The sequence below is a fragment of the Notolabrus celidotus genome, chromosome 12 (genome assembly GCF_009762535.1).
Source record: "Notolabrus celidotus isolate fNotCel1 chromosome 12, fNotCel1.pri, whole genome shotgun sequence".
Lineage (NCBI taxonomy): Eukaryota > Metazoa > Chordata > Actinopteri > Labriformes > Labridae > Notolabrus > Notolabrus celidotus.
In genome coordinates, this window is record NC_048283.1 from 5,887,347 (window position 1) to 5,914,536 (window position 27,190).

General features: G+C 40.8%; 1 protein-coding gene across 1 annotated transcript in view; it reads left to right on the plus strand.

Moving 5' to 3' along the window:
- The window catches only part of LOC117823513 (raftlin-like), a 185,360-nt gene that overhangs the window by 113,205 nt on the left and 44,965 nt on the right, over positions 1-27,190 (plus strand). Inside the window, exons 5-6 of the mRNA XM_034698722.1 lie at positions 2,306-2,741; positions 17,466-17,669. Of these exons, the coding sequence (XP_034554613.1) occupies positions 2,306-2,741; positions 17,466-17,669 (640 nt within the window). The remainder of the gene's footprint in view (positions 1-2,305; positions 2,742-17,465; positions 17,670-27,190) is intronic.

Here is a 27,190-nt window from a genome sequence, read left to right on the forward strand (position 1 = left end):
TTTTTAAAGTTTGACTGCTCCCCCATTCAAATGAATGGGGGAGACGGATTTTTTTACCTATACTGCAGCCAGCCACCAGGGGGCAGTCACACTGCTGAAAACCTCACCACCAGGGCCGTATCCGGCACGCTTGATCACATGTCAAAAAAAAGGATAAATGTCTGGTTATTTGTAGAAATTGAAATCAATTACAGAATATTTATGGACAACATTACCATTCATACTTAAACTGAAGCAACAGAGACGTAGTAATCACAGTATTTTAGCCTTCACTATCATTAAATGCGCCTACATTTTAGAGATTTATTTCCATTTCATCAATCTCACTCTAATACCAAAAACCCTCTGTAGATTCGGGTTTATCTTTTCATGATGATGGCAAGACTTCTGGAGAAAAAAATCTAATCTGACTTGTTCTACTTTGTCAGACGAGGGATTTGATTAAATTGAAATGATAATAATAAGGGTACTAAAAATAAATTTGATCATTACAGCCCTCCATTTGAATGTACTTTGCTATCATCTGCACAAACATTAGACAGTCGAAGCTATTCATCTCTCGCTCTCTCTGCGTGCACTACCATTAAATGAGATACAACAGTTGCTCCCTTTTATCTCTGCAATTCCATTCCAACATATTGGTATGAGGAATATGATGTGGAAGCACCCAGAGAGCGTGCACTGATATTAAACAATATGGCTGGAAACAATGTGACTGTTTTCCAATTTAATTTCATAGTGAATAACCTGCACATTTGATTTGATTTTCATTCTCTTCCCTCACCGTGGCTCGAGACGGAGAGCGGCACCGCCTTTGCGTGAAGGGAGGGGTTGGTGGTGGAGGGGGGCAAGGGGGAGAAATAGAGAATGGCATCATTAACATTCTCTGACAGTTAACATTTCAATCTCACTCGGTGGCAGAATCCCAATATTGACATAAAGTGCCAGATGACAATAAGACAGAGAAGAAAAATGCCGGGAGCTGGATTTTGGATGCGGCCTGGGCCCGACTGGGGTTGTGGCCTCTCCAATCTAATCAACCACTGAGTGATTGGAGAAGCTGCCTGGACAGACTGAAAAGAAACATGTACCAAAATAAAATAAATAGAGATCAAACAGCTGCGGCGGACTAAAGTGAGAAACACATTTCCTTTAAAGATAACTGACCTCAAATTTTCACTCTGAATGTTTGGTTTCAGTTTGAAAGTTCTCCAGGGAACAGTTCCATGAATTAAATGCTCCCTTTTTGTCTTGTTGTATATGTTTTAACCCTCCTGTTATGTTCATTTCTCAGGGACAGCAATAATGTTCCTGGGTCAACTTGACCCGGGGCATATGTCATGATCCAAAAGTGTCAGAACCCCAAAAAATCCCAATAAACTTTTTAAAATCTCATTATTAACTCCATTACTATCCATTCAAATCAATATATTTAGTGCATCGGTGTTCTTTAATTCACACAGATCATGATTCAATGAGGATAACTTGCTTGTTTTTTTCAACACAGTTGCAAAGAAACATTTAGCATTTGACGCTTGTGACCCCTTTTAGCCTCCACTTTGACTGCAGGGTCAAATTAGACCCACAATTTACATTTTATATGTTGTCTACGCTAATTAAGCCAATTAGAAGAAGTTTCATAGCGGCAAAAATACTTTTAACGTTTTAATTTAGATTTTTGAACTTTATAAAAGGTCAATTTGACCCACAACATAACAGGAGGGTTAATTAACAGTATTAGAGTATCATATGGATGTTACAGCCTACAAGGGTTCATATTCAAACTATGTCCTACATTGAAATGCAAGGAAACATAACTCAAACAGTTTATTTCAACATCACCTCTACAAAGGCACATAGCCGATCCTAGGATTTAGGTGTGGGTGAAATGATTGAACTACAATCAAAAAGTTATCATTTGATTTCCTGTCAGCTAACTAATCATGTTTGCTGTGTCGTAGTGAGGATCCTAGACTCATGAGACCATGTGGCAATGGAAAACATGGCGTCCTAGTTCTCAAGGATTTCCCCTCTAAATTACTTCTTTGCCTCTTGTGAACACATTGCCACTTTTTTTTGCAGAGGCAGCCTGAAATGTTTTTCACCTTGGGGCGGTTTATATGTTTGACCACATCTGCCATCACATCGCTGAGCAGCCTGTTGGTTACAAACCAATACATGGTTGTTGCCCCCTTAATAAAAAGCTCTGACCTGACAAAGACTGTTGCGTGGAAATATGATTATTCCTTCCATGGCATTGAGTTTGCGTGCTTATCTTCTCTTTCTCTCTTCCTGCTTCCCACAGCAGATCCAGGATGCCGCTGACCAGGGGGTTATGTTCGTGGGATTCATCCAGGAGCCCTATGGGGCCCCGTGCACCCGGATCAGACAACCAGACACACCATCCCTTTCCCTGCACTCCAGCCCCAGCTCGGTGCTCGGTTCTCTTGGCAGCTGCAGCCCTTCGAACCCCTCAAGCCCCACAAACCACGCAGAACCCGGAGCTCATGCAGTGAATACAGAAGGGAACGAGGAAGGAGCACCGAGCGAGAGCACTGGGAACCATTCGGGGAGCGGGTTGGAGGGTAGCAAAGATGAGGCCTCGTCTGCAGCATCTCCGATATCAGAGGGAGATCTGGAGCACAGCGAGGAGCTGACGGAGGAGGGCTCACCGTGTCACAACAACAACAAAGACAGAGACACAAAGGAGAGGCTGAGATACCGCAGGCAGAGGGGCGATGGTGAGTGCTCTCTATGGTCGCCTGTTTAAACACAAACTGAGAAGAGGTTAAGTATTTAGAGGACGTTAGATGGAGTGTTGAACTCATACGTGCTGTGAAATGAATACAGTTGAAAGAGAAGAGGGAGGACAAAGGAGTCAAGACAACAGTTGTAGGGATGTTGACCATTTTGGAGATGTTTTGGTAATTCTTGCATATCTTACAATACATATCTTAAAACTAGGGCTGTCAGCATTTCATCATGTGCTGTTTCATCCCTGTTTTGCATTCAGTGCTAAGTGACCATCTATAAGCTACTCATACAGGTTTCTGTATAACTAAACAGATGTTTCATTATTTGCATCGGGGCAACAGAGGCAGTGGAGCAACCATACCACATAAGCAGACATAGGGCTATTTTAGAGTGTGCACACCTGTGTTTGAAACTAAGTCAAAGAAGGGAACTACAGCACTAATGGGTGACAACTGACTGCAGGCCAGGCTCAGGTCTAAAGAAGTCCTCAGGTTGGCATGTGGGGTTATATATTACCATCACAAGGAACAAGAGTTTCATGCATACAGGACCTGTATGAAACAGAGAAAGCAACCAAAGTGGAACTCCTGAAAAATGCTAGTGCTGTCACATTAACCAGGAGTCACTGGATGTCAGTGAGAAATTGAAATTATCTCAGAATAACTGCACAGTATATTGACATTGGTAAGAATCTCTTTACATCATTAATATTGACTTAGAAAATGTTTTGAACTGCAAAATTATAGGGCTTTAAATATGTGATTTAATAACAAACTAATCACTATTAATGACATATCACGCTTTTTTCATCAATATATATTGGTCTAAGAGGTCCCCAAAACATGTCTTTAAAGTTTATGCTCAAAAAAACACTTTGAAATCAGATTTTGGCATGCCTGAAAAGCCCTCTTCTTCAGTCCTACTCAGAACACTCTGTTTTCTCTCTGACCACGCCCCCTCCAGAAGTGGATGTGCCTCGGCTGTCCAGCACGTTGATCTAATGTTTACATGTTGGCTGAATATACACGGCTGCTCAGAGATCAAGTTACTTCAACCCTCTGAATCTGATCCAGAATCTGATCCTGACGGAGAGGCGCCTGTAGCAGGACCTTTCTGAACGATTGGTCACAGATTTAGTGTTTCTTGTTGTTTTATTTACCAGTATGTCGACGTGTGTCTTGGTAGACAGCTACGAACATGTAGCTATGTGGCTATGCTAACTAGCGCTAGCACTTAACCATGATAAATAAAAATCATCCACTAGATCTTCAAATCTGCAGACGTGGGGAGTAAAACCGACCTCTGCCAGAAAGGCAGCAGGACCTTTCTGAAGGACTAGTCACAGATTCTGTGTTTCTTGTTGTTTTATTTGTCAGTATGTAGACGTGTGTCTTGGTACACAGCTACAGCTACAGCTACGAACATGTAGCTATGTGGCTATGCTAATTAGCGCTAGCACTTATCCATGACAAATAAAAATCATCCACTAGATCTTCAAATCTGCAGACGTGGGGAGTAAAACCGACCTTTGTGTTTATTAAGACAGCCTACAACTAGCATGCCTCCCTCCTAAGCTCCTTGTTACCACACATTTGTGCAGGTAATGAAAAACAGAGGGGGGGATTCAGTATTATTTTATACAGTCTATGGGCTGAACAAGCTCCGAGTTCTGACTCCGTGACAGACCGGATATTGTTGTTACGTAACAAAAACACGGAAGTCTGAAACGGCTGGTTTCAGCACACATTTACAGAAAGGTGGAGAAATCAGAACAGGGCAGAATGGATTTTTTTCAATCTCGGGGGATTTGTAGACATGCCAGGGACACATATTTCAGGTAGAGAACCATTAAAAAGTCAATTTTGGATGATATGTCACCTTTAAACCATTTAATGTCCTGCATTACAAATAATTCAATAAATCAACCAATGATCAAGTTAACAAGTTTTACTAGACAGAAACATGTGAATACATTTTCATAGGAAGTTATAAAGGATGTTTCTGTTTGTGCAACATAAGAATCTTGAGAGAATATTTTAAGTTTCTCAGAAAAAAAAAATGTAATTTTAAAGTGAAAATCCGTTCCCCTTTCTCCCGATCCAAAATCTTTTTGGTTATTCAATAACTGATGGTATTTGGAAAACTGAGGCTTCTTCAGTTCTATATTTTACTTCCTAACACACTGCTGGTTCATTTCTTACCGAACTTAGAGGAGAAACCTCATACTGTGCTCTGGTCTTACAGAAAAGGGTAAAAATCTTGTTTTGAGAACTGAAATGCAACAACTACTTTGAGTAAATGCCATGCTTAAAGTAATTTAAACATTTTAGAAAGTACAAAGGTTTGAATTTGTTCTTTGTTTGAAATATTTCAACATATCTGTATAAAATCTTCATTATTCACAAAGCTACATATCATTAGAGACAAGATATCAATATGTTGTTTTGTCATTTGGATGAACCTCTCAAAGGAATGTGAACTAATTGGTCCAATGAGGGCCGTAAGCCTAAAGGTCAAAATTTAAAAACTGCACTGAGCGTTATAACTTTACAGGACTTCTGAGCTGAAATGACACAGGACCTGCCACACAGCTCCCCATATAAATTACACACAAAGGCCTAATGAGGGATGCTAATTAAGATACTTAAATGTCAAAACTGCAAACCATGAAAGGCTGAAACTGCTGCTGCAGCACCGGCTTGGTGTTGATTAGACTCAAATTGGTGTCTTCTTTTTTTGGGATATTTTATAAATGCCGTTAAAAAATGTTCATCAATTCCAGAATATTAGGGGTGTGTCATTTTTTAATCAGGCTTTTGTGTACTCACACCTGCTGGCTCCCTCATCAAACTCTAGTGGACTGACTCAGGGCAGCCAAAGCAGTCAGGGGTTAAATCCTGCACCAGAGAGCACCAGCTGTAAACTGTAGCTTCTTGTCTAGCACATTCACACTGATTCAAACTGACAGCTTCTAATCTTCGTCCAATATCTGTCTACATATCTGACTAACTCGTGTTTCATTTGAAGCCATACCTTTTGGCTGTTTGACTGAAGAGCATCGTGGTGCCAGAGAGCCTCTCTTTAAACATTTGGCAGCTGCAGAGGTGTCATTTCTTGCTATTGCCTCAATGTTACACAACAATGTGCCGCCTTGGGATATAATCCTCTCTATCCGTTACACAAAAAAAGGAATCGTCTTATAGCTGTGGTGCATACAAATTCACACTCCGCCGATGAAGCTGGGAGTCTGTGAAATCCACCACAACAGTTTTGTTGAGTTATTCGGAAACTGCAAATTTCATGGCTTGAGTTTCGTCTTCCCAGAAAGTGTGGCATAAGTAGCTACATCTCCTTTGAGTTATTCATGAGAGCTCTCTTTTCTTTGGGAATCTTGTTGGAATTAACGCAGACATTTATAGTTTCGGCTTAATTTCAGCTTTTTTTGGGATCGACAGAAGGAGACACCCACCACTATCACCCCCTCCTGCAGTCCCCTCGCACAGAACCTATTTATGATATGTGTCAGTGCAATGTGCAAACTGAGCAGTAGACTCAGTCCCGGTGGGAGTGTTACCATGTGTGTATTTGTGTGTATGCTGTGTATTTGTATGGACAGTGTGTGCAGAGAGATTAGGTTCAAAGCACCTAATATTAGGTGTTGCATAATGAATGTACTCTTTGTTGTGTGCATACTTCCTATGCGTGTGTTCTTATCTTTGTGTGCGCGTATTAAAACACACTTGGCATCACAGCAGACCACAGCCCACTGGTCCATCTGGGCCTCCCCACAGTGCATTTTGCAGTGAGATAATCCCCCACTGCCTCGTCCTCTAACTCCCTCAGCCTCCAGTTCCCCCCCCACTCCCTCCTCATCTCCCCGATTCTCTGTGGCAACGCCAGCAGCGCCGGTGTTGCAGCCAGCCGGGGTGGTGAGGGACTCTGCCAAGCTCCCATGTCCCTCTCTACTAATGCCCAGTCTGCCGAGGAGGCCCGCGAGTCTCGGCTGCTGCATGGCTTGTCGGCGCTAATCCTCAGATCTCGAGGTGAACACCGTGCAAGTGTTGGCAGTGGAGCTGGCGAGAGTCGGCGGCTTACGGTCAAAAGAGGATCTCCATCGCTGAGGCTGGAGATCTGGATTGAAACTGAGCCCATAAGTTTAAGGACTTAAATGCTTGGATGGTTATAAAGAAAGGGATTCTGGGGAACAGAAAATGGAAAGAATAACATGAAAGTGACAGATGTACACTAATGTCTGGATAAGACACAGATTTGTCTCCTAGAAATGACATCCAATTTCTACTCGTTTGCAACATGTACTGCAGGAAACCTAATGCTGAACAGGTTACAATTCCATTTAGACATTTTGGTAATTCATGTTCCCGCAAATCACAAAAACAGTTTCAGTGAAATGTTCAATGACAATGTACAGATTACCTTTGATTTCAGCCTGCGGTAGGAAAATCTTTGTTTTACAATGGAGGGATGGATGGATGGATAGATAGATAGATGGATAGATGGATGGATGGATGGATGCATGGATGGATGCATAGATGGATGGATGCATAGATGGATGGATGCATAGATGGATGGATGCATGGATGAATTGATGAATGGACGGATGCATGGATGGATGGATGCATGGATGGATGGATGGATGGATGGATGAATTGATAGATGCATGGATGGAAGGATGGATGGATGGTTGCCTGGATGGATGGATTGATGGATGCATGGATGGAAGGATTGATGGATGCATGGATGGAAGGAAACATGGTTTGATGGATCTGATCGACAACGTTCTCTCAAGCAGATTGAAGGCAGTGCAATCACATTAAACATACCCATCTTAGGAAAGTCATGATCTTTTTCTTAACATGACTTTGCTTACTTTTCTCAGAAGGGGTGAATTGAGCCCAAAAACAGCCCAATGATCTCATAGTGTGTCCATAACATTGGCCCCAGCACATAAACTTCACCACAGACCAGAGGAATGAAACTAAACTTTGACTCTGTTGTGTATGTCCTGCACTTTCCGTGCCCCCCTTCCACCCCTACCTGTCCTGGTGACCTCTGTGCACAACACAAACATCGCGGTTTATTCTGAAAATATTTCCAGGCACTGATTACGTCCTGTTGTGCACAATTTTAATGAGGCAAAGTTTGAAGACAAACATGTGATATGCATGAGCAGAAATGTCTTGCCACAAGGATTATTATTGTAAACACACCAAGGAAACATTTATTCTGGGTGATAACAAGATGTCACTTTTGTGGTTGCTTGTACCGACAGCTTGATTGATAGATTAATGTTTATGTTAAAATAACCCAAAGTAGTTAGCTCTGATAAGGGCAAGATTGTCATGGATGTTAAATGTTGACTAAAGATGAAAGAGTGCATGTGTTGATGTACAATAACACGTTTTTTTCTCCAAACCAACAAAATCCTCTAAGGGTATAAATGAGTCTCGACTTAGGACTGGCTCCCAAGCCCAAGAAAACTCCATCAGAGCCCATGATAAACTGCATTTTAAGAGCAGAATAAAACATGTTTACAGCCTGGTAAAAATGCTTTTTGGTCCCTGTACCTCATTTCCTTAGTCATAGCAATTGTAAGTAAGTAAGTAAAGTTTATTTATAGAGTACCTTTTATAAGCAGAGGTCACAAAGTGCTTCACAATACATTTTAAAAGGCACATTCATACAGTTATAGTGTTATTTTCTAAAGAGTAATGCAAAAATGAAGCAAAGCCTTTGGGCGAGTTCAGGCAGGACACTCATGCTGCACTGATTTTACATTAAACATGCATCATTCCCACAATCACCTGACAGACATATCCTCACAATTTGGCGCTCTATGACAGCTGCAAGATCTCCAGTCTCTGCCTCAGCTCTATTATTGCCACTGCTGCCCTGCATAAGTGCTGGACACAAATTTTCAGCCACATCACCTTCCCATGCAACATCCACCGGCAGGCTCAGAATAAGAGAGGTTTAAGACAATATCTCACCCACCTCAATTCTGGCATGTAAAAGTAAAACTGTGAGGAGTAATGAGGCCAGAGACTGGATTCCAAACAATGTTCTGCTGTTGTCATGAGCAGTTCAAAGCATTAAAGCGTGAGTTGTCTGACTGAACTTGGCATAATTGGGAGCGCTTCAGGTGAACTGATGGGTGGACGTGTTGGATACGAGGCTATGGCCCATAGACTGTATAAGTAATGGACGTAGTATCTGGGGCGTCCCCTGTGATGTTTACAGGGATGTAGTGTATCCAGGGAAGAACAGCGCCATCTGTTGGTGATACAGTGGTAACATCAGAAGGCAGTTAGTTAGACTGTGTTTGTGAGTGTGCAGTGAGTTGGACAATAAACGTTGTTACTGAGAAGCACATCGTTGTGAGCCTTGCACATAAAATGAAATACACAAACATTACATCACCCATGTGTTTCTGAAGCACTGTTTTGAAGCCAATCCTTGGCGGAACCATATTAGATATTCTGAAGTTGACCTAACTTCTTCACGTCACCCAAGCGTCAGATCGCACTAGGTCCAGTGAATATATCAAACTCATCATCTCCAGTACTTCTACTGTTTTCGGACGTAATTCCTTTCGTTTTGCTGCAGCTAACGACTGGAATAATGTGTGTGTGTGTGTTCCTGTTGGCGCCTCTTGGTCAGGTCATGTTTGTAAATGAGAACTGGTTCTCAAATATTTTACCTGGTGAAATAAAGGTCTAATAAAAAAATAACTTCTGTCACGGTAAAGAGGCGGGCTTTGAGCCTTCTAGTCAACAGCTACAGTGATCCCGCCTGTCAATCAAGTCAGCTGTGCCTCTCATAATGGAAAACTCGCAATCTTAATACCCCCCCCCCACACACACACACACACACACACACAGTGTGTGCCGATCAAGAAATTAGCTATCCAGACTACAGGTGTTTTTTGTACTTGGCTGTAAACATGTTTATTTCTGCTGTAAAGATCGGCTTTTTTGAATTGATGTGTATGTGGTTTCCGGTACTTCCGGAGCCAGCCTCAAGTGGACACTTAATGAACTGCAGTTTTTAACACTTCTGCATTGGCATCAATTCTTGCGGCCGGTTGCAGCTTGCTATGGCCTCATCTTCACACCTCTGCTGATTTTTATATTACCCAAAATTTAGCTGGAGATAGCATTTCCAACATGTCGGCCAAAACACTAATTCAGAAACTGATCAGTGGCATTAATGAGATGTTCTTTTTTTACTGTCAGTGATAAAAAAAACATTTAATGTCATGCAAATCCGTGATTTATTCATGTATTTTCTTTGAGATATAGTCAGGAAATTACATTTAAAAAGGGGGTGGGGGGGTTATTTGAGTGCAGTCAGCATTAAATAAACAAGTGTTAAAAATCCAGAGTCTGTTCATCTGATCCTAAAAATGGATTGTGTCTGTTTCCTCTCAGGATATTACTTCATAATGAGCTTTCAACAAACAAACATGGAATTAAGTAAAGACTCTGTTCGTAGGTGTAATCCAGAAATCTTCAGCATCTTAATCAACATGCAGAGGAAGTCTTTTCAGCTGCTGAGTTTTATCCTTGAGATCAGTGTTATCTCTGCTCTGATGGGATCAGTGTCCGGCTCCAAAGATTAGAGAAACAGACGTTGAAATGATGACATGTCATGTTGGAAAGCCTCGCTGCAGAGATCATGGCAGGGTTACTGAAGCCGCCCTCATCTTTTGGACAGCAGCGCTGCCATTAGATAAGCCTTTGAAGAGTAACGCTTTCAACGTCCTAACCACACTCATGCGCTCGTTTTCTTGTTAGGCAGACAACCAGAGAGAGCAAGACTTGGGTTAGCTGAGCAGACTTTGTTCTGAAAGGCTTAAAGTTGTCTGTTCCTGTAATGAATTAATGCAATTACATTCAAAGTACCTCGCCAAACACTAATGTGGTTTATGTGTGTGCTTGTTTGACATCATGATGCACAAGTATAGCTATAAAAATGTAATTATTGTGGGATTAAGTGAGATTTTACTGCCCTGCAACATAAAAATGACTGTAATAATTCTCTGAAACATTAATAAAGATATCGATCAGGTCCCCTCCAGGCTTACAGAACTTGTTCTTGTTATAAAAAAGCAAATGAATGGTGGTGTTATTACCACTGTTACATGGTAAAGTTTCCCCTTTGTCCTGAAAAGTAAAGTTTGCTGTGTCCTTTACAGGCCTTCACTGTAGCACAAGGGGACAGGGGGAGTGGTGGGTTTGGCAAGAGACATGTTTTTGAGATTTATGCTAATGGAGTTTCTTAAAGATCAAAGACCACTTAACCTCGTGTTCCTCCTCAGGGTGAAGTATCTGCCCTTCTGCAGTTTTCTCAGGGGAATAATCAGATGTTCTGGTTGTATCTTTAGCTGGGTAAAATCTCACAGTAGGAAAGTTATCTGTTGATCATCTGTCACTGTTAGAATGTTGTTTGTTTTGTAATTGCATGAAGCCCAAACCACATTGGGTTGTTTTTTTAAACTCATATCAGACTGAAACACGGTTTTGCAACAGCTATTGACTCCCAAAGGTTCTGATGCAGCCTGGCCTTGCAAAACTCTTTCCTTTTGACATCTGAATTACAGCTGATGGCTGGAAAATAGAACATTGTCTGGATATTTTCTCTGTAATGCTTTGCAGAAATGCAACTATAAGGCAAGGTTGCTTAATGTTATGATTTATACACAGAGGCATTCAAAGTACTTGAAAAGAAAATCCAACCATACCAAATAAATGACATACAACATAATGACAAATGATAACGGTACACAACTATTCTATATGGGTAAAATAAGTTGAAAAAAACACAGGTTGAGTAGTGATTTTCTAAAGTGACTGATATCTTAGTTGTTAAAATGAACATTTAATTCTGTCTGACCAACTTCTCTGACAAAATCACTCTAAAAACAAATTTGAGCACAATTTAATTAACACGACTTAAAGCTGCTGTTGGTAGTCACAGAGGGACTTCGAATGTCAACACTATCCCTCCCAACCAGATTTCCTCTTAGCCCCCAACACAGATCGGCGTGTGCAGTCATGATAGTGCCGGACTCATAACCAATCGGAGGATGTAGTAGAGGCCGCCCCTTAACCAATCAGGACAGAGGATTGGAGATTAGCTATGATTGGCCCGTCATAACGGGAACGAGGGGAATAATAACATTGCTTGATAGAAAGGCATTGGAAAACGCAGAGATTTCGCAATAGTCTCAAATTACTCAACTTGCCGACCTTTTCTCCAAACCCAGCAGAAAAAAAGTAACATATTTTACACCATTCCTACCAACAGCAGCTTTAACTGGAGTCTGCAGCTCAAAGATGTCTAATTGGTTTGCTGAGTGTGTCTAACATTAGCAGAGCGAGCACCACCAGCATTCGGTCTGTCTTGCAGGTTAACATCCACCTGCCTGTGCTGGTTACACCTTGCACCAGTCGAGTGGTTGTGTGCCAGTTTAATCAGACACAACCTACATATAACTGTATCTCCATTTTCTAGATCAATATACTGACAAACCACCCCGCGATACAAGATGCCACCTATCATCTGTGCTCGTTTACATCCAGGTTGTAGAGTATTATAGTATTATGGCAGTAGGCTAGCTGTAGGTGGCTGTGCTACAGTTTAAACACAGTATATGACCAGCAATGTGGGCCTACAATCATTAAAAAATCTGAATAATGAATTTAACCAACATGTAATTCTGGTGCTGACTAACGAGGGTGATGTTTAATTGTTTTTTTAACTCAATGTGCACATCCCTGAAATAAAGTGAAATGAGGTATAGAAAAAATGCTCATTCAAAGATGCATCAATCAACCACAGCCCATCATGAAAACACAGTTTCTCTTAAATTAAGGTGGTAACCATCAAATGTGAATGTGCTGACTTCTACCCGCAGTGCATTTCATCTACCAAACGTCTGCTCATACAGTCACATTTCCAAGGCAACAATCCAATTATGGTTTTTTTAGACTCAAATCAGAGTCTTTGCTTCAGGCTGAGGACTCAAGTCAAGGTGGAGAGGGCTGATGACTCATACTGCTCCACATCATTCATCCCTCTGTTTTCACCCCTGTTTTCTTTTTGGCATCACAATTAGTTTCGTTTAGTCGTTGGGAAATTTTGAGATAAGGCTCCACTTGTAAAAGTTTGCAGCCTGAATAATAATTCACCCAGAGAGAAGCTAGGGGGATTTGACTGACTAAATTTGAAGGCCTGTGTGATACAGATTATTTCCACCCTCACATTTTAACATCAGTAGATAGATCTGTCATGTTTTTGTAAAACCACCCTGGTTTCTCTTGGGCAAGGCACCATCTGTCTGATGCGTGTGTGTAACTCCTGAAACTGGAGCACAACTGAAAAGATGCTAACAGACTCAAAAGGACTTTCTTTCAACAAATAGTGGTTAAAAACCTGTGCTGCCAACCCCCCCACCTTAATTACAGTCGCTTTGGTGCTGTAATCAGAGCGTAATTAGACTGTAATTAGATATGATGCATCAAAAACTCAATTATTATACAGAAAGCATGTTGTATTGTGAAAAAAAGATGAAGGCCAGGCAGCATGTTTTCTCCCTAATGGCTGTTATAAATGAGACAAATCTGAGCAGTGTCCCTAACAGGCCCATCAGAAGTGATGGGATCATCTGTGTTGAATGTGGTTTGATGTTGTTGTTGTGTGATTACAGGAAATAGGAGCTTTATTGTTGGCCCAGGCCATGTTTTTTATGACCTGCCTGAAGCACACTGACACACAGAAAGGATTCATGTGAAGAGCTGTTGTGATGCATCATCTCACAGACACTGTAAACCAGTTTATGTGATACAGATCGCTACCAAATCACTCACAGTGAGGAAACATGTACTTTTGGCACGTTGAATGGGGCGTCATTTTGTTGTTGCGTGTTGTCCAAGATTTGTTTGCCATATTGTCCTCATTGTAACACGGGGAGGACAAGAGGGAAGCGTTTGAATATTCTGCTGCGATTCAACTTTCCTCCAGAGTGACAAATGACAAGATTTAGGGAATTTGGTGCCCAGCTGTCACATCGGTCAGACGAGCCAGACGAGAAATGGTCATAAATGATTCATTCTCCCTGGGTGTCTGCCGGACGGATGGACGGACAGAGTAACCAGAGCGACTGAGCCATGACTCCCCCCCAAACACCACCACCACCACGTCAAAGTGTGTGTGGGTGGACGGGTGGGTGGGTGGCAGCGCCGCACATTCTGCTCATCCATCTGGTTCACTTGGGGAATGACAGGCCGACATTTGCATTGGAAAGAAAGGAGGAAAATGTTACCAGACTGGATCTGAATTGCTCTCTGCCTGATTCAAACCCGGCTCACATCTCACGTTTTTTTTCAAAGCCGAGCAGAGCAAATATTTCACTCAGTCACATCACAACAAATAAAACTCCTTCCACTCCTTTGATTCAGAGCGATATGAGCGTGGAGCGGCGACATGCGTACTGTGGGCAAATTTCCAAGCTTGTTTCTCCCCTCTGAGGCCCCGCTGCATTATGTATATTCCTGCCTGATGTAAACAACAGCCAGCAGGAGAGCTTTTAATGCATTATTCAAGGTTGTACTACGAATTAACTCGGTTACAATGAAACGGTCCCTCTTAAGTTCTGCAACAGACGAGTAACATCACTTCTAGGAGACATTAAAAGGAATACGAGGATGACTAGTAGCATGAAAATGATCAGATCGCTTCTGATTCACTCCACGTTTGTTGTGGAAAAAGAGCAAACTGAAAAAAAGCTTCAGCATCCTTGGAAAAGATTTTCAGCAATATCAGGTCCAGCTTGAGGCAGCTCAAAATCTCATCCTGTTTTTACTTTATTTCTCCTGTATTTTGCAAGTTCCAGGTGGGCTTTTGTTCCTGATATGGTAATGATGATGATGAAGGCTGTATTTTAGTCTCTTCCATACTAATATGCAGGGTTTGGATAATCTGAGCTTTATGGAGGTCTCTAAAAGAAACTAGGGGTGGAGATGAATAAACGTAACCGGGAAGTAATCTTCTCATTATGTGGTTCAACACACACACACACTCTCTATCTGTCACTCTCTGTCTCTCTCACACACACACACATCCACACTCATACACAAAAGCCTACGTTTTTATCATGGCATGTTTTGGGCAGACACCCCAGACACACGTCCGATAGCGCTGTCCATTGTTCTGAAACAACAGTTAAGTGATAGTCACACATCTCCGCCAATAACTACACTTACAGAGACACAATTTATTCTAAGTTGTATTTTTGTGGCATTTTTTGATAAGACAGCTGAAGAGGGGCAGGAAATGTGGGGAGCAGAGAGTGGGGGAAGACCATAGACTGTATATATAACAGACAGGGTTGCTCAGCCTTTTGCCATTGTACAGTTTTGAAGCCAAAATATCCCATTCCAGAAGGCAGACATTTTGTAAAATTTCTGCAGCCAGAGTCTGCGCAGTAGGGAATTTGTGTGTTTTTATGGTAACAAGCTCCGCCCTAAAGCGTACCGTCTCAAGGTCCTACAGAGTTTCTCTCTACAGCAGCTGTCAATCAAAGCAAACCCTGATGTAAAACCCTGTTTTTTAACCTCTAATAACTAACGAAAAAGAAACTTTTCAGAAAAATGAGACCTTGAACACAAAACAGTCAAATAATAACTACATATCACCACAGCATACAGATGTGAGAAACGTTCGTACAACGTGTATTTATTTGTTAAAGTTTGACCGCAGCCCCATTCAAATGAATTGGGGAGATAGAGTTTTTGACCTAAACTGCAGCCAGCCACTAGGGGGAGCAGTTTCTGTGGCAGCCTCACTTGGAGCCGAGTGAGATGATGTCCATTTTATATACAGTCTATGGGGAAGACATGCAGCACATGGCTAAGGTCGGGAGTCGAATCAGTGACAGCTGCAATGAGAACTGTAGCCTCTGCACATTGGACATGCACTTAAACTGCTAGTCCAAGGGTGCCCCATACAGAGACACATCGGACCAAAGTTGACTGTTTGCAGCAGGATGTGGTCGCAGTCCTGGAACCCAGGAGTCTGAAGTCTGATGCCCGTCCTTTATCCAGGATTGGACAGGCAGAAATGTGTGATTTTACACTGCTTCAGGAAGTTTAGCCTCCTCCTCATGGGAGCTGACTCCAGCTGGCTCCAACGTAACTCGAACCCTGCAAATATGTCTGAATCGCATCAGCTAGCCAGATCAAATCAAATCAACTTTATTTATACAGCACTTTACACACAGCGATCCAAAGTGCTTTACAGGAAACACAAACAGAGGAAAACAAAAAGCAAACAAATGAAATAAACACAAACAGAGGAAGGAAAAAAGCAGAGTGGTGAAAAAGCAATAAGATAAACTTTATAGCAACAATGACAAGAATAATTACAGACACAGCAGTGACAATGATTACTGTAATAGAACTACTCCTACCATTCATAAATGATACTCATATCAAAAAATAACAACAACCACTATCATCCATCACCATCATTGTACCTCATGTGACCATCATTACTACTGTCATCATTGCTGCACAGATGCCAGAAGCACATGAGTCAAATGTGGAATGAAACACACAATACAAAAAGTCACACAAAAGAAGAACCAGGTTTCACGTTGTAGTTGTTACACAGATATGGATACTTTGTACACACTGCAAGATCTTAATTCAAAGCAGGAGTATCTGTCTAATTTTTTGTCTAAATATTTCCTCACACTTAATGTAAGTCACATTAACCTGACAAGTCCATGTAAACATCTTACTTCAAGATATTACAAGCCATAAATAAGGCCTGAATTGCTTATAATGTGTAAAAGTATCTGTCAGTGCACCAAGCAAAATGTTCTGGATACATTTCCAGGGATAAGTATTAAATCTCATTTCAGAAAACGTTGCTTCCTGCCAAACACATTGTTTACTTTGCTGCATGAAATTTGAGACTGAAATGAAAATAGAATAATCAGAGATTTTGACTTTTAAAGACAAAGCTTGCAAAAGAAAACATTGAATTAACAAATTGAGCGTGTCGGTTTTTATGTACTAATGATCGTGTCCATGCTGCCCAGAATTATGAGCTGTTTTTTTAGCATCATCCCTCAAACCAAGACAGGAAAGTCTAACTAGTTGGAAAGCGAGAACTTGCTGCTGAAGAGAACATTTTGGCCAACTTTTCTCAGCCAAGAAGTGTTCTGACTTTCCACACATTGGCTGAGATTTCTTGTTTTCTTATCTCAGAGGAAATAATTGTACTTCCAAGTGATTCTAATCACTTGCTCAATGTTTGGTAGCATGTGTGTGTTGAAAACTTAAAGAAAAATAAGCTCCAACTAATATAAAGTTGTGCAATCTGTCATAACTTCTGCAGATAGCTGTTTGCATCTCAGTAAAGTTCTTTATGTTAAAGTAAAACTTTGACATCTCTCAGCCAACTGTTCACTGAGCTTTTTCTAATGACTTCTGGCAGCTGGAGAAGGGGAAAGTGCTCCTGCAGACGGAGCCAAATTACACTTTGGACTGAGTCCAGCGTACAGCAGTAGTTCAATAATCATGCAGTAAAATGTTGGACTTTCACAGAAGCTACATCTGTATTGTCACAACTCTTACTCAGTGAAATCAATGGCTGCGTTGTTGTTTTCTCTCGTGTCTGAACAGGGTCGGAGCTGCTCGCCTTGTACAACCACCCTCCAGTCCGAGAGGGTCAGATGAAGTACTACACTGTCAAGGTGCCGCTGCGAGTTCAGAACTGTGATGAGGGGGTCAAAGGAGTGGAGGCTAACTGGCTTGATCACATGACCCAGCACTTCAACAATGGAGCCTCACTGGTTGATGGATACTTCCACCTAGGCAACGTTAATGGTAAGCAGATTTTTCCAGTTAAAAAACAGCAGAAGAAATGTCTTTTAAACATTAAATCAACATGTGCTGTTTTTTTGGATTACACACACATTAACAACACATCAAAATAAAAGGTTTGTAATGCTTCAATAGGAAAGAAACAACCTTTGCCTTTAATCTTCATTTCTTAAATTCTCCAGGTTTATTCTTCTGCAGGTACTCTCAGATATTCTGCAATTACAGTTATTAAATCCCCAAAAAGGCTCCAAAATTTGCCTTTTCAACTTAATCTGTCAACATTAAGGAGATGCAAAATTCAAGTCAGCCTCCATAAAATAAAAAGCCTGGGCAGGTAATGATGTTCCTTGACCTCTCTGCCATTAATAATGCATTAGCCGGCATTCATTTTCCTCCAGAGAACCATCAGAACAGATTTTAATAACACTTGTACATGACACTGAGAACCATCAGTGAGTGGAAGTGGTGCAATCCTGCAGGATTTTGTACCACCAACTTTCACCTAATGGCAACAAAAAGTTTCAAGCTCCATTAAAAGACATTAGCGAGAATACTGAAAGTTTGGTGCGTATGCTGCCAGTTCATCCGAGAATCAACACTCAACTCTGAAACTTAACAGAGCTGAGGAAGTACGATATTTCATCTCAGTGTTTCGATCCTCCGTGCAACAGTTCATGTGAATCTTATGCAAAACATTGGCATCTTCTTATTTATAAATGCATGGACTACTTCCCTCTTACCTCCTCGCATATATTGCACAAAAGAACTCAGGAAGTCATAATCTTCGATCTCAGGATCTTTTATTATTATCTGTTCCGAGGGTCAGGACTGAACTTGGTAAAAGGGCCTTCAGGTTTGCTGCTCCCTCGACCTGGAATGCTTTACAAAAGCATCTAAAACTGTCTGACATGATATCTTTGAAGGCTTTTAAGGGGTCCTTAAACAACTTGGAGGCTGAAGCATCTGTCTGTAGATGTTTTGTTTACATGTGACATGCTGTCTTTCTGGAGGTACCTGTTGTGTAGCTGTTGTATGCATCTGCTATTTGTATTTGTGTCTATGGTAAATTTGTAACTCTGTAACTGTGCTGCTGGCTATCTTGGCCAGGACTCTCTTGGAAAAGAGATTTTTAATCTCAATGAGCATTTCCTGGTTAAATAAAGGTCATAATAAAAATAATAATAATATGCAAGAAAGAAGCTCAAATAGGCTTAATGTGCGTTAACTTCAACATGTTACATTTTTCATAATGTACTGTTTGAAAGTGTGTTAGTATATATATCAAAAAAGTAGAACCTTTCATGATTTTTCTCTGAGTAGTTTTTGGATCAAAATGAATGGCTTTGGTTTTCCATCAGAAAGCACATTTGTTTTGCACTGTTCTCCAACACGACTTATACGTGTTCATAACCCTGTAATGCACTGATTAGCTAATCAGCTCTGTGTTGTGTCACTGAAATACTGATCATTTTCATATTTTCCCATCTAAGTTTGACATACTTTTAAGCAACAAATGTGAAAATGATCTGGCGGACACAGTAATGGCTGTAGAGTTAATTATTTAAGCTCAGTCTTCCCCTTCAACAGCTAACACAGTTTATTTTGACAATGTAAGCATATTGTGTGGACCATTGGTTGTGTAATTATGCAAAACAAAACAGTAAGAGCCAAACACTTTGATGACACCAGATTCAACTTCTGAAAGGGGAGGAAAGTTGGTTTACAAACCTGAACCACCAGGTCCTGAAATCCCTTCACTGGCTCCCCGTCACCTATAGAATCCAGTACACAATTCTCACACTTACTTAGAGATCCCTACACGGTCAGACTCCAGAATACCTGTCAGAACTCATTCACCCCTACCAGCCACCCCGCCCACTCAGGTCAAACATGTTACACTTTTTAACTGTTCCACGAACACACCCCAGCACTGGCGGTGACAGAGCCTTCCAGGCTGTAGCCCCTAGGCTCTGTAAATGCTCTGCCGATATCCCTGCACTCTGCAGAATCTGCAGATGTTTTTAAGTCTACATTAAAAACCCACTTATTTAAGGAGGCTTTTAAGTTTACTTACTTACTGACTTACTGACTTACTGACTTACTTATTGACTTACTGACTTTCTTACTTACTTACCTACCTACTTACTGACTTACTGACTTACTGACTTACTTACTTACTTACTTACTTACTTACTTACTTACTTACTTACTTACCTATTTACTTACTTACTTACTTACTTACTTACCTACTTACTTACTTACTTACTTACTTACTTACTTACTTACTTACTTACCTACCTACTTACTTACTTACTTACCTACTTACTTACTTACTTACTTACTGACTTACCTACTTACTTACTTACTTACCTACTTACTTACTTACTTACTTACTTACTTACCTACCTACTTACCTACCTACTTACTTACTTACCTACTTACCTACTTACTTACTTACTTACTTACTTACTTACTTACTTACTTACCTACCTACTTACTTACTTACCTACCTACTTACTTACTTACTTACTTACCTACTTACTTACGTACTTACTTACTTACTTACTTACTTACATACGTACCTACTTACTTACTTACTTACCAACTGACTTACCTACTTACTGACTTACGTACTTACTTCATTACTTACTTACTTACATACTTTACTTACTTACTTTACTTACTTACTTACTTACTTATTTACTTACTTACTTACTTACCTACCTACCTACCTACCTACCTACCTACCTACTTACCTACCTACTTACTTACTTACCTACTTACTTACTTACTTTACTTACTTACTTACTTATTTACTTACTTACTTACTTACTTACTTACTTACTTACTTACTTACTTACTTACTTACTTACTTACTTACTTACTTACTTACCAGGTAACTTGAGATCTGTCCTGCTGTCTAACCTCCTTTGTTCTTCTTCTGTAAACTCTGGCTCATGCAGGTGTCCTCTGAGATGCCCCAACCCTGTACAACACCCCTGCTAAACACATCAGTTTTTTAGAAGAACCCAGACACTGCCGTGGTAATTCAAACAAACATAGACGGATCTAGTCTGAGTGCAATGTGGCTCATGTAATGATTCTCTCTTTCCTGAGGATTTCTGAGAAGTTCATAGAGCTTTTTTGTATCCTCTTTTAAACTCTTTCCTGTTTGGGTTTTCCTCTTCCACCAGACCCCGGCGGCTCAGCGAGTCGCTCTGACACTGGAGAAATAAGCCAGCCAAAGTAAATAAGAGTCATAATTCATTAATCGGGGAAAGTGAACGCCTCAGCAACTCTGAAACATAGATAATTAACCTGATAACAAATTAGTGCCTCCTTGCATATTTTATGTCCTGAGAATGGAGTAATGAAGTGTATTATTATGATTACATTTTTTTCTGCATATTAACGGTCCTCCAACATAGTTTGCATTTTTTATGCTCTGCTCAGATATGGGTCTTTTGAACAGTGAAATTACTGGGGAGAATAGAAAGCGGATCAGCTGCATTATAAACTCTCTCTCTCTCTTTCTCTGACTTATGGGAATGAATTCAGCTCACAGCCTTAGCTTAACTGCTTTAGAAAACAGACAACTTTACAGAGGTGAATGCTGTACTTTGTGGATTTTGGTCTCCTGGGAGCAGCTGGCAGTATGACATCAAAGCAGTAACCCATTTGTTGTTAGCGGCTAATTACATCAAACAGCCACGCTGCTCGGCTTTAAATATCAGAATCCAATTCCTGCCGTCTCCGTATTTAGCAACTTCTTTGAGACGAGTTTCTGAATTCATGAGAAGAAGCTTGATTAAGCAGGAGGCCAGCTCAACCTCACGAACATCAAGGACAAGTTTGACAGAAAAACAGCACACAGAAAGGCGTGCACTGACAAAAAAAAAGACGTGCGGTTATAGATGGGAGATTGTAGTGACACTGACAGGCTCGTTTGGGGATACAGAACAATGATGGTGCTTCAGCTTTCATTTGATGACAGAAACACATGAAGTCTAATAAATGTAACCGTGAGTTTCTCACAGACTGATCTTCTTCTGCTCTACTTTTTTTACTTTTTATCTTCCATTTTAAAAAGCTTTAAAAAGCATTTTTATTATATGTTCATTGTTGCTGTGTGTCCTACTTTTTCATGGAAGGCCATGGTGGTGTGTTGACTGCTCAGTCGGTCCATGAATGTGGTCCTGACTGAAAATCCTCAACAATCATTGGACAAGATACCGATCTAATGCAACAGATTAAAGTAAATTAAATTCAAGCAATACAGAAAACATGTTTCCCTGAGGATGGCCCAAAGCTAACCTAAATATAATCCTGCCTCATCTTGCACTTCGGCCGCTACTTCATCCCTCAAAGTTTGCATTCATTACTTTATGCACTTAGCTCAGAGAGTCCCCTGTAAAAGTCCACTATACTCATTGTTTAAACCCAAAACCCAAAACAATCTCTCCCTGAGCTTAACCAAGAAGTTTTGGTAAACCAACCTAACCAAACTGCAACCGTTTTATAATGGCAACCTCTATTGGTTAGTTGGTTAGGTTTAGGCAGCAAAACCACTTGGTGTGGTTTAGAGAGAGATCTTAGTCTGTGCTAGAAGAAGTCAGCATTGATATTTGGTTTTGCAGGACAGAAAAAATAGAATAGAATAGAATAGAATAGAATAGAATAGAATGTACTTTATTACTCCCTGAAGGGAAATTCAGGTGTCTGGCAGATAAAATTATAAAAATCACATAAAACAAGTAATTCAGGTGTCTGTGAGCTCATCTCCCATTGGCTAGAGAGTTATGAAGCCTAATGGCTGGTCACTGTGTCAAGGTCCTATAGATATTAAGCTTTATCTATTTCATTTGCTCATCAATCACAATGGCCAACAAGGGCTGCCAATCTCCAACGGCCCCAACAATCTTCATTCAGTGAAACATGCTGCAAATGCTCACATGATGCAGTTTTAAGAATACATGCTAAAGTCCAAAACCAATGCAACGTGCAGAAATGCACTACCACGCAGCCCAAAAAATACCCGAACAACTGCACCAACAGGAAACATGCTGCAAACACACGACTGACACAAAGCCAATAAACTAAAATTATTAACACCTATCACACTTTACAAGTTATGGACAAATATAATACATGCAACAGGTTGCTTACTTTAGCTTCATGGACTCGCACCAAATGAACCAAATGTCACACTTGCCACTCTCTAACAATTTTACTCATAAGAAAATTGGGTGCAGGTGCAGGCCATGTGCCCCACATGATACTATCTGTCCATTTTTTTTAAGGACAAATCAAGGATTCGTTCCTAAGCCAATCAAATTTAAGAACTAATAGACATGAAATGAAGAGAATCAAAGACCAAACTGTGACAGTTCACAGTTTTGTTCAGGACGGTTTAAAGCTGCTAAATAATCATTGTCAATGTGAGCATGTTAGCATGTGTAGGTTAGTGGAAACTCACAGCTCCACCATTGCTTAAATACAACCCAGAAGAAGAATAATGTTGGCTGTAGAGTTGTTTTGCAATGAGTTTATTATGTCTAGGAGTTGCCTGGTGAAGTTTCAACCTGGGCCTTGCTTACAGGCACACACATCCCGAATGTCAGGAGAGGACAGGTCCTAGTTTGAACCATCTAAACTCCCACCAGACTGCAAGATTGAGAAGTCTAGAGTCGATGTAACTCTGTGTCATCTGAGACAGATTATAAATCTCCTTTGGCATCTTTGGTAATACACACACAAAAAAAAACCCGTACAGATCTCCCATCCGTCACCCCGCCAAATACAACATAGATGTATTACAGTGCAAACACTGTCAGGCTGTGAGTCAACAATAACCACCTCAAGTAAACCATACATTAACAATTACTCATAATTACACTATTGTTATGCAAAGCCCAGATTCAGTAATGACTGAAATTAATTATCCATGCAGCTCTGAGCTTCTGATGCCTAAGATCCAAACAGTAACGTGATTTATAATCTACTTGAAAGCACTCAAAGAGCTGTATACCTTCATCATGGAATGAATAAAGGGTAATGGACAATGTGACAGTATTAACGACAAACAGGCATATCAGCAGAGTGATATATTAGAGTATAACATCAGGATGAGGGGATTTTTAGCTGCTTCTTTATGATTTCATCTCATTTATCTTTTTTAATTTACCTCTCTTTTCACCTAAATTGGATTAATTAGCGTGATTTATTTACCATTTCAAAGCTTTTAAAGCCTCTTTAAATGTGAAAAAACCTCATTGTGTTCATGACAAGAAGCATTACGCAGGTGAAAGTTACTTTTTAAACAAGCGGAGTTTGTTGTTAATGTTTCTGCTTCCTGAGCTGGAGCTCACAGATCATCCGTCTCGTGTTGGAACATGTGTATCATGTTCCCGCCGTCAGTTTACAACTATAAGGCCCTTTTTTTTCTAAATGCTGTGTTACCTTCCTTTTGTCCCCGACAATCGGCTGTCTGGCACGGTCCAAAGGGACGTACACTTACACACAAACGCACAACAACACACCGTGTCCCCATGCTCCTTCTAAAGATGGGTTTCCATGGTGAAGCTGGATGAGAAAGCATTAGCGGGCATTGTTTGAGTATGCATGTGTATATCTGTGTGTGTGTATCTGTGTTTGTGTGTATGTGTGTGTGTGTGTATGAGATCACCCAGACATTGTTTGCAGTGGAGACCTCGCCTGAGCCTCAGCGTAGGATATTAGAGCGATATTGGATTGAATTTACAGATCCAAAGCTGCATGCAGGCCCCACTGTCATAAGACACGCATTAAAGATTCATTCACACTGTGGCACTGTCTGAAAACACACACACACACACACGCACACACTCCAGGCCTACATTTATCCACACATACCTACAAAGACACACATTTATGAACACATTTACACACACACAAGTCCTCTCTGCCTCCCTGAAGTTGTGCACAGGGTGGGGGTTGAGTTTGTTTACTGAAGAACTGACAGTACCGGTGTTGACGGGGAGTTTGCTTTTGTTACTTGTTTAGCTTAAGCTATCTCCAGAGCCACAATGAGGATTTGTAGCCTGGTTGTGAGACATTGAGCTATTCATATGCATGACAGTCAGCCCTCACTGGTTTCTAAATTTGGGCAAAGCCAACGTTGGAAGAGAGAGAGAGGGAGAGAGAGAGAGAGAGAGAGAGAGATGGGGGTACATGAAATTCCAATAAGGATTTTCTTTTGACTTTCTCTGAGAAAAGAAATTCAAGGAAGAGGAATTATGTGCAAACATTTTCCTGAGACAGAAGTTGACACGAAGTGGAATTAGTGCTGCAATGCGTGTGTGCATGTCCTGAATGCATGCATGTGTGTCTAAGTGGTTGCAGTTATGCGTGTATAGGATTTGACAGCACAGCACGTGTCCTCTTCACCTCTGAGTTGTAGTCATAAGACAGGTTGAGTGCTCACTTAATGCAGTTGAGCAGTTGTTTTTTTTCTCTGTTCGAAGTATTCAGGCAAATAAATGGAGGAGAGTGACTGACATGAAACCTCCCAAAGCTTGTAAAGTGAAAACATGATCCAAACAGCTGCAGAAATCCTCTTTGTAAATAATCAAGCCGACTTGTTAAATAGAAAGAGAGATCATGTCGACAGTTTTGTTGCTCAAATGAACAACATGAGAGTATTTTGTCTTTACTTGTCTGTAAAAAAAGAGGGGGATAAATGTAGCATTTATTTGTTTAAAGTGGGATAATCTCTTTTTTACACATTGATGCCACCCTCGGCAAAACTTCTACAAAGGGTTTGACAACATTAGAGATTATCCTCACAAAAAGTACTGATGCTGAAGGGCCCTGTTTGGGGAGGATTTATCGCTCAGGCAGTTGGATCATTGACTTTTCCTATCCAACATTTAGTCTTCTTTAGATGTGTAGTTCTCAAACTTTTTCTTCAGGACCCCCCTCTGGTAGATGAAACTATTTTCAAGCCCTTCTTACCCTGCATTATACACTCTGACACATTGGCATACATTCATATATTCTTAAACACACTATCAGACACTTCTGCTAACAAATTCCTGTTTCTTTAGAGTTTATTTGAAGCTTTGTCTTCAAAAACTACACAACTGCAGGGAAATCAAGCTACACTGATCTCCAACAAGACACTTTTATGAAACAATCCATATTTTAAAGCTGGGGTTGGTAGTCAGATTTAGATCTACTTTTTGTTATACTGGTTAAAATGATCTTTATGTCCCGATGACAATCAATACATGTGTTCTTAAAAAAGAGCGAAAAAAGACGTTATCTACAGCCGGAGTAAACCTGGGAAAACACCAACCAATCCCTGCAATCAGGAGCCAAATTATGAAACCAATCAAATGCCGTCCTGCCGTCCTGCCGTTCTGCCGTTCTCCCCGCCTCCTGCAAAGCGTACATTTCATGTTTGTTTGTGTTCTTAACTTTCACTATGATAATGTTTTGGTGTTTTCTTACCGCTGAGTGAGACATGAGTTGACGTAGTGCAAAACACAAACGATGTGCTGAGGACCGGTTTAGAATCAGTCACCATCATATGGTCGTTAATCAACGGCGCTCATGCATGTGAGCGGGGGCATCGTTTTGGAGGAGCTCCGAAGGGAGGGGTGGAGGGGTCAGACAGAGTCCTGAGGAAATGCTACATTCAAATGAATGCTAGTTTTCCATGACTACCAACCCTAGCTTTAAGTTTGGGTGCCTCACAGTTGGTGGAGGTGAGCTGAGGGTGAGATATGACTTGTCATTTTTCTTGTCGTTGTGATTTTCACCATCAGCCGTAGATTAAACTGAAGGTACTTTCACAAAGTGGTCTATGCTAGCAGAGTGTTACTGCAAACAAAAGTCACAGAATAATATCCAAATGAGCAATAAATCTTCCACAGAAAGGCACTGTAATCTGCTGTTAGTATGTTGTTCTCTCTGTACTGAGCCCGGCTTCTCGGCCTGTTCTCAGATGCGCTACGCTCCAAACATGATTTCTGTGCAGCAGAGCGTACGCCTTCTGACAGAGCAAACAAAAGTTTAAAAAGCTTCATTCAACAAAGATAAGATTTTTGATGAGGACTGTTTCAATATAGCTTTTACATTACATTACAATATTAAAAGAAATACACTTAACAGAGCAGGTGAATCACCTAAAGCAGGAATCAACTCAACTTCTCATCAACTTCTGTGTCAGTGAGTGATGCTGCTGTGTGCACTTGCGGGTCATGTGAAGTGTTCCTGTGGCTCAGTGAATGAAATGCCTCCTGTATTCACATTTTGGGACTAAGTGCACCATTATTGCCCTCGCTCTGACAGGGGTGTTTGCGTGAGAGGAGTGATGCTTTGTCTGGGACCAGTGGCTAGAAGGAGAGGACCAACACGGGCAATTTATATCAGGCGTATTAACATGTACAATGCAGGTGTCATGTTACCGCCACTGATGTTTTCCTTTGTTTTCATAATGGCGCCTGACCGCTAACAAACACTGGAGTTTGTGCTCCTGTCTC